General features: G+C 34.9%; 2 protein-coding genes across 3 annotated transcripts; one reads left to right on the top strand and one right to left on the bottom strand.

Moving 5' to 3' along the window:
- Window positions 1-882: 882 nt before the first annotated feature.
- Window positions 883-3,950, top strand: LOC109096956 (cis-aconitate decarboxylase-like). Of its 2 annotated transcripts, XM_042763547.1 has the most exons (5): window positions 883-1,170; window positions 1,339-1,500; window positions 1,598-1,687; window positions 1,847-2,046; window positions 2,697-3,950. In XM_042763547.1, exons 1-5 carry the CDS (start codon window positions 1,159-1,161, stop codon window positions 3,664-3,666), a joined length of 1,434 nt encoding a protein of 477 aa, XP_042619481.1. In that variant the 5' UTR covers window positions 883-1,158; the 3' UTR covers window positions 3,667-3,950. The 2 variants fall into 2 exon arrangements, with proteins under 2 accessions (XP_042619481.1, XP_042619480.1); XM_042763546.1 differs by having other exon boundaries at window positions 883-1,500.
- Window positions 3,951-5,807: 1,857 nt separating this feature from the next.
- LOC109066024 (glutamine amidotransferase-like class 1 domain-containing protein 3A, mitochondrial) lies at window positions 5,808-8,938 on the bottom strand. The gene is made up of 4 exons (XM_042763545.1): window positions 8,700-8,938; window positions 8,097-8,268; window positions 7,815-8,013; window positions 5,808-6,065 (listed from the first exon to the last, which is right to left on the bottom strand). Exons 1-4 carry the CDS (start codon window positions 8,805-8,807, stop codon window positions 5,870-5,872), a joined length of 675 nt encoding a protein of 224 aa, XP_042619479.1. The 5' UTR covers window positions 8,808-8,938; the 3' UTR covers window positions 5,808-5,869.
- Between the last annotated feature and the right edge of the window lie 67 nt (window positions 8,939-9,005).

Here is a 9,005-nt window from a genome sequence, read left to right as displayed (position 1 = left end):
TGTAAAATGATGAGCTGCATAATGATTCATGCATTATATATATATATATATATATATATATATATATATATATATATATATATATATATATATATATATAGAACAAGAATGGATGTTAAAGCATCAGGAAAACTGACTTTATATATTTATGACTATTATATATATATTATAGGAAAACTGACTATTTTTTATATATATATATATATATATATATATATAGGTATATATATATATACGTATATATATATACGTATATATATATATATACGTATATATATATATATATACGTATATATGTATATATATATATATATATATATATATATATATATATATATATATATATATATATATATATGTGTGTATATGTATGTGTATATATATATATATATGTATATATGTATATATATGTATATATGTATATGTATATATATATATATATATATATATATATATATATATATATATATATATATTATATCCTATATTTCTTTCACTTCAAAAGGATCACACTCATGTGACACTATGAGGAACCAGTGACTGAGAGAACACAGTCTCTGACAATTGCAAAAGAAATTCCAGATTACATAAATGCTGAAGATGCACATACAAGATGTGTATACAAGTTCATGAAATATAATGTCATATCATAATATCATGTGATTTGATAATGGTCCTGTTTTCAACTTCATTCCATAAAAGCACCCTGATTCCATGAAGTGATTTTCATTTTCTGATAAAAAAAAGAATATTTTTCTGTTTGGACAATGATCTAATCAATGTCAGTGTGTTAATGTGTAAGCCAAGTTCTGGAATAACAACAACAACAACAACAATATTAATAATTAGAACTATTATTATTATTAATGCATTGGTCTTACGTTTTATGCTTAATTTTTATTGCTAATTTTTATTTTTTGGAAATATATTGTAACATTAAAACATACAGTATGACTGAAAATTTGTCATGTTCTTGTGCGAAGTTTAAACTGTGATTTAATGCCATTAGGTAGTTGCAAATTGTGAAACAATGCACTTCACGCTATTGTGGTTAAGTAACCTTGGAAAGTTAGTGGTTGGTGAGCCAGTTACAGGAACATTAGTATATAAGGCTAACATTGCCACACCGAAGTCACAGTAGGATTCAGACCTCACACAATGATCAGAAAGGTACTGACTTCTATTAATTTATTTCTTGTAGTATTTCTTTGCGTGATAAAACAATGTTAGTTATTTTTTACACATATATTTCTTCTTTTGCCACATTTAAAATTCAAATGCATCCAAAGTGTATTTGTGCTGTTGATGTACTATGCAATATTATTATTATATTCTCAGGGAGTTACTGAGAGTTTTGGGGCAGCAGTCTCCTGTCTGAGCACATCTCATCTGACCGATGAAGTGATTAGGAGGAGCAAGCGAATGATACTGGACACGCTGGGAGTGGGATTGCTTGGAACCAGCACCCCGGTCTTTAACACAGTACTTCAGTGCAGCCAAGTAAGGATGGTGTTTACATTGAGGAATATTATTAATTGGTCCTTCTTTAATGTATTTTATGTTTAAAGCACATTTCTTTTGGTCATTTATAATTTAGAGGCAGCAAGCATTGGAAAACAGCAAGGTCTGGGGAAGACCAGGATTATCTCTTCCACCTCAGTATGCTGCCTTTGTTAATGGAGTTGCGGTAGGTCATTTGAAACGATCACTTTCAGATACTCTGATAAATACATATACTTGTGATAAAACAATCATTTACTCATTTCTTCATAATCAAGTAGGTCATGCTAAAGCACATATGTGTTTTCTCAGACTGATAATGGGATGTGTTTCTGTGATATATTAGGTGCACTCTATGGACTTTGATGACACCTGGCACCCAGCCACTCACCCCTCTGGTGCTGTGTTGCCAGCTGTCCTGGCACTGGCTGAAACTTTGCCTGTTAAACCCTCTGGCCTGGAGCTGTTGCTGGCTTTCAATGTAGGCATAGAGGTTCAGGGGAGACTCCTGAGGTTTTCTAAAGAGGCACACAACATTCCCAAAAGGTAAGAGTGTTTTCTAAAGTTTACAATTATGCATTTAAATGAAATATTTCATAGAAAGAGTTCAATTAAAATCCAAATAAAAGATCTAGCTAATCGTGATTTTGACTTCCACATGTAAATAATAGGCATTATCAGTTTTAGTAATTGGGGATGAAACTTCATGGTGTATTTTTGGAATATCAAAGCAATTAGAAGCACTGCATTAATTTATTCCTATCATTACTCCAGTCTTCAGTGTCCCATGATCCTTCAGAAATCATTCTTATTATGCTGATTTACTGCTCAAGAAACATTTGTTTTTATTATTAATGTTAAAAATGTGACACTTTTTTGTGTTCTTTAATGAATAGATTATCAGATAGAATATTTCATGATTTCACAATATTTCAAATAGAAATCTTTTGTAATAATGTAAGTCTTTAATATCACTTTTGATCAATTTTATGCATCCTTGCTGAATAAAAGTATTAATTTATTTTTAAAAAAACTTACCAACTCAAAAAATATTTGAACAGCAGTGTACATTTCTAACTGTTTTAACTTCTAATGGAATTTGATTTTAATGCAAAACCATATGACTGTACTCGCCTTTGCTGATAAAGATTTTTTTACTAATTACATATTTATTCTGATTCATGTGCCCCTCTCAGATTTCACCCACCTGCAGTTGTTGGGGTTATGGGCAGTGCTGCAGCTACGGCTAAACTTTTGGGTCTCCCAGCAGCCCAGAGCATAGCAGCTCTAGCGATAGCCTGCTCATCTGCTGGAGCGCCCATGGCAAATGCTGCGACTCAAACCAAACCTCTCCACATGGGCAATGCTGCCCGAGGGGGTCTGGAGGCCTCCCAACTCGCTCTCCTCAGCCTTGAGGGTAACACACAGATTCTGGATCTGGAATCAGGCTTCGGGGCCTTCTATCCAGATTATGTCCCTCACCCACTGGCTGAGGTCACCCATACTTCTCATTACAGATGGGTGTTAGAAGACCAGAACATTGCACAGAAGCGCTTTCCCGCCCATCTCGGGATGCACTGGGTGGCAGATGCAGCAAAAGAAGTGAGGGCGAAATTTCTGGCTAAATTCCCAAATGCAGATCTCAATCAAATCAAGAAGATCACTCTCAGAGTGCCCACATCCAGATATGTAGACTGTCCTCTTCCAGTTAGTGAGCACCAGGCCAGACACTCTTTCCAGTTCAACTGCTGTACCGCATTGCTGGATGGAGAGGTCACTGTCGAGTCCTTTAGCAAAAGCCAGATGAAAAGGAGCGCCCTAAAGGAGATGCTTCTGAAAGTACAGTTGGAAAATCCACAAGACAATCATTCGAGCTTTGAAAAGATGTATTGCGAAATTGCAGTGGAGACAACACAGGGGGAAATGTTTACTGCACGCTGCAACACTTTTTATGGTCACTGGAGGAAACCTCTTAGTCATGAGGATCTGGTGAGGAAGTTCAGGGCTAATGCTTCGACTGTGCTGAGCGCTGATGTCATGGAGGGTATTATTTACACTGTAGACCATCTGGACACAAACCAAGACTGTTCAATGCTTTGGTCATACATGCACTTTAATAAGCACATGATGCATAGAGATGAGCGCCGCTCCTCAGCTTTGGCCTGAATTATTGTGTATTGTGGCATCATTTAGGCTAATAGAAAGTATGTTGGTGAACCATGTGTAATATTGAAACCTGTCATGACTTTGTTCCTCATATTCTCATTTTAGTGGATATGTACCACATAGAGTTGTAAGGATAAAAGAACCTCAGATATTTTGATCTCCCGAGAAACAGACAATACAAACATACACAGGCATCTTCGAGACACCCCGCAGAGTGGAGGTGCAGGAGACCTCCTTCCCTTCTGTCCATTTGTTTCATTTTAAATCCCTTCACCCATCCTTCCTTCTGCTCAAAATGATTACATGAAAATGTCAATGCAAGTGAACTAACAGTCATGTCTGGTATCATTTGAAATGTCTCAGTGCAACTGGTACATGGTCTCAATTCTTACAAAAGTAGACTAAAAGATAATACAGATCCTAAAAGTTAAGAGATATTTAGCTTACTGTAATGTAAATTACCTTCTGTTCCCATGGAGTTGTAAACTGGGGTCTAGGATCTGAGTTAATGCAAATTCTAATTGTTAGTTCCTGTCTCCATCTCGGGGGATGTATGACTTGGTCTGAGGTACTTAAGGAAATGTTGCAAGAGGATCAGGGCGATTCACTTAATACTATGTATTTTCTAAGGTCAGGTAGGCTATGCATATTTTACTTTTAGATTCATCTTTGAGAATTTGATGTTTTGTATTGTTATGATTTGATATGTTTGAATTGGATATGTAATTGGCAGAATACATATTTACCTGACTGATAATAAATTGTTACATTTGATTTTATTCTGTTTTCCTCTGTAATTATTGACTCTAGTAAATTACGTTGTATCCTTGTTAGCGGCAGGAGTACCCAAATGAACGAGTAAATATAAAATAAAGAGTTTATCTGGAATAATTAAATGTCAGAAGAATACAGTACTAATTAGAAACAGACATACAACCAATTTGCATTCCAACCTAAATTCAAGGTCATCATGGAGTTAGATTTGAGTTTAACCTAAATTGAATAACTCTACGCACTGAAAAGACCCAGGAAACCTTCAGCCAGCACCTGATACCTTCCTTGGACCGAGTGCGTGTGCGTTGGAGATTTTTGAGTTTTTTAGTATTTTCTATTGTGTATGTGTTGATGTTGTTGTGGTATGAGAATGAGTGTGGTTTTGTTATTTTGAATTTGAATTTTGTTTTTGTATTCCAACCAAATTGTTACAATGTATTTACTCACCAAAACCAACTTTAATTTGGTGATTGACAAGTATTTATTATGGACCTTGCCTATAGATTTGATATGCATTTTGAACGTATTCTGGCTAACCTACAATATTTCTGCAATGTCCGATTTTTTTCTTCTTTTTCAAATACACAGAATTAAGTAATAGTGTTCTTTCATCAGATGTAGTTTTTTTTTCCCAGAAAGTGGAGTAAGTTCCTTTCACATGCCAAACTGAAAGTGAAGAGAGATAATACAGCTTTGTTCCTTTTTACATTTCTGAATGGAAGGTTTCACATCATTTACCTCTTTTGTTTTTACATCACTGTTTTCTGTTCTGTTTCTGTATTTTCTATTCCATGTTGAAATTACCTTTGTTGTTTATCTAATAAAGTCATTTACATTACCATTGAAAAGTGATGTTTTTTAAAGAAGTCATTTATGCTCACCAACACTGCATTTATTTGATCAAAAATACAGAAAAACAGTAATATTGTGAAATATTATTACAATTTAAAATAACTGGCGTCTATTTTAAAATATAACTTTTTCCTGTGATGACAGTTTTTGAAAATAATTTTCAACAGCCATAACTTTAGTCTTCAGTGTCATATGATCCTTCAGAAATCATTCTAATATGCTGAATTGATGCTCAAAACACATTTGATCAATGTCATGCATCCTTTCTGAATTTTGAAAAAGAAAAATTTTAAACTGTAGTTTATATATGCCCTTTATAGTGTATTTTTAGAAAATTTGAACAAATTAACATCTGTGCTCCTGACTGACTTTCAGACTTTAAAAAAAAAAAAACTTTCCTAGATGTTTAGATGTCAGCATAAATTACTTCTCCAATCAATAAATATTTAAATAAGACTTGGACTCATTATCATTCATCTGTGACAAAATCTAAACATTCCTAATGAGACAATGACAATTATGCTACTTGTTTATTCAGACGCTGGAGCTGTTATAAAGAAACATTAGAAAGAGGAATTCAGGCAAGTTTCAGCACCTCCTGCACCATCATCCCAATTCCATCAAATATTTCATGTAGTGGAGCTTTGCACATGAAAGCGCAGGTGGTGACAATCTTATTTTTCTCATCGACATGAGCCTCATTCACATGCTTGCAGATGTGCTTGCAGCCAAGCTGAGAAATAGCTTCCGCCGTGTCTGGAACATCTGGATACCTGAAAGCCAAAGATTCAGACAGTATACCTCAATACTGTCTTTTTGTATTAATATCAAAACTTTCATTAAAGGGTTAGTTCAGCCAAAAAAAATTATGTCATTATTCACCCTCATGTCGTTCCAAACCCGTGAGAACCTCCGTTCATCTTCGTAACACAGTATAATATATTTTAGATTTAGTCCGAGAGCTTTCAGTCCCTCCATTGAAAATTGTATGTACGGTATAACTGTCCACGTCCAGAAAGTAATAAAAAACATCATCAAAGTAGTCCATGTGACATCAGAGGGTCCGTTGGAATTTATGGAAGCATCGAAAATACATTTTGGTCCAAAATAACAAAAAATTACGACTTTATTCCGCTTTTCTTCCTTCTCTTTCTGGGCTGTTGTGAGCGTCGCGTTCACAACACTGCAGTGACGCCGCTGACGTATGACGCTGCTGACGTGTTTTCTTTGTTATTGGGCGCACCTGAGAACACGTCAGCAGCATCGTATGTCAACAGTCATAGGAGTCGCGTTCACAACAGACCCGGAAGAGAAGACAAAAGCGGAATAAAGTCATAATTTTTGTTATTTTTGGAACAAAATGTATTTCGAGTCGTATTTAAATTCTAACGGACCCTCTGATGTCACATGGACTACTTTGATGATGTTTTTATTACCTTTCTGGACATGGACAGTATACCGTACATACATTTTCAATGGAGGAACTGAAAGCTCTCGGACTAAATTTTAAAATATCTTAAACTGTGTTCCGAAGATGAACGGAGGTGCTCACGGGTTTGGAACGACATGAGGGTGAGTCATTAATGACATAATGTTTAATTTTTGGCTGAACTAACCCTTTATTTTTGTATTAATATCAAAACTTTTTTTGTATAATATGGAATGGTTTAGTTTATTGAGAGCTCAGCCTTTTCTGTTCCTTTGCAGTTAGATCTTATTCTTTTGTTTTACTTTGAAGAATCATTCCATTATATTGATGATGTGTGATAGGACAAATCATTCCAATGATAATCAATGATACACTAGCATTCAAATTGATAAGATTTTTTTAATGTTTCTGAAAGACGTCTCTTATGCTCACCAAGGATGCATTTATTTGATCAAATATCTATAGCCTATAATGATAATTTCAATATAATAATAATTTAATTATTATTATTATGCATTTTGAAAACACCTGTGTTTAAGGATTATTCGATGAACAGAAAGCTCTAAACAGGTTTAACTAAAACTAAAACCATAAAAAAGCATTTTCTTAACTTGAAATAAAATAATGTTATTTTACATTTTATTTTAATTCAAAGTTTTTATTTCAGTTAAAAGTTCCCATTTTCATTTAATTTAACTTGATTTACTAAAATAACTAAAACTGAAACGAAAATTAATAAAACTAGACATTCTTTTAAAAAAAAAACTAATAAAATGATTAACAACAAAATTACTAAAACTTTACATTTAAAATGAAAACTAAATCAAAAATAAATATTATGTTAACATCTTTACCATCATTATATTAGTCTTTACAGTCACTTTTAATCAACTTAATGCATCCTTGCTGAATAAAAATTTCTTAAAAAAAAAAAAATCTTTCTGAGCCCAAACTTTAGAAAAGTAGTGTATATGCAAATTGAAGACAAAACTGAATACTAGCTGCATTAAACACAAGTCTTTGTATGTTTGCAGAGTTTGTTCTGTACACAAATTGTATATTTCCTAAAACTATTGCAAGTCACATAATTTACCTATCATCCTTGTCATGGCCAACAGTCACTTCACAGCCAGGGAAAACCTTAGCTGCCAGCACAGGTGAGATGCAGCACAAGCCAATGGGCTTCTTCTCAGCATGGAAGGCCTTCAGCACTGTTTCAACCTGCTCATTGACCGCACAGTCTTTACCCTCAACAGCCCAGCTACACAGGTTTTTCGCTGCTCCAAAGCCACCTGCAAAATAATGTTAAAATAATACCAAACGAAATGCTGAGCTGATTGGTGTATGGACATTCTTCCAGAAGTAGTGTGCTAACCAGGGAAGATGATGGCATCCAGATCCTTCACGTCGAGCTCAGAGAGGTCTTGGATATCACCTCGGGCGAGTCTGGCACTCTCCACAAGCACATTTCTCTTTTCCTCTGTTGGAGAGCCTTTCAAGTGATCTACAACATGCATCTGGTCAGTGTTGGGTGCAAATATCTTGACCTGTCGGAAGGTTAGTTCTGTTACCAAAGTCCTGTACAATATAAAGGAACAATGAATTGCATGCTATTTTACAAGGTAGGCTGAAACTTATTTTAAACCAGCTAAACCAAAGTTACAAATATGCTCTAATGTACAATATTTAACAGTTTAGATGCACTGCTTCTTTGCCAAGAGTGAAGACAGTGCAGTGTTACCAATGTGAGGGGAAAAGACAAGCTTGTCTCTTACAATCCATTCATTCATATGCTGTGCGATGTCCATGTTTAAATAAGTGATCTGATATAAATAGAATCAACTTGACTAGTCGTGCTCTAGATGAGTCAAATATTCGTTGCATTGCCATTATATTATGTTCTGTTTTTAATCTCCACTATTGTATTCTATACAGTAGAGAACATTAGAGCTGATAATGGGTGGATCCCATAACTCACAGTAGCTTGCTGGCGGCTCAAATGAACCAGAACCGCAGACGCCTCGTGTATTTCACTTCCATCAAATACACCGCAGCCTGCCAACACTACAGCTACACGCTTTCCCATGTCTCTAAACGATGCGAAGTCACCAATTCAACTAAAGATCGCAATGAAGTTGAAAGGCTACGAACTTCTGCGTTTCGTCAGTGAGTATGGTGCCACAGCGCCTCTGCCCACAGCGGAAGAGAATAGCGCTTTCCAATTTATAATGAATCGTTCTTTCGAATCGGATCTTTTCAGTGAATCTGTTGAACAGTCTGAATG

The sequence above is a fragment of the Cyprinus carpio genome, chromosome A9 (assembly GCF_018340385.1).
Source record: "Cyprinus carpio isolate SPL01 chromosome A9, ASM1834038v1, whole genome shotgun sequence".
NCBI classification, from domain to species: domain Eukaryota; kingdom Metazoa; phylum Chordata; class Actinopteri; order Cypriniformes; family Cyprinidae; genus Cyprinus; species Cyprinus carpio.
This window is presented reverse-complemented; position numbering and strand designations above follow the sequence as displayed.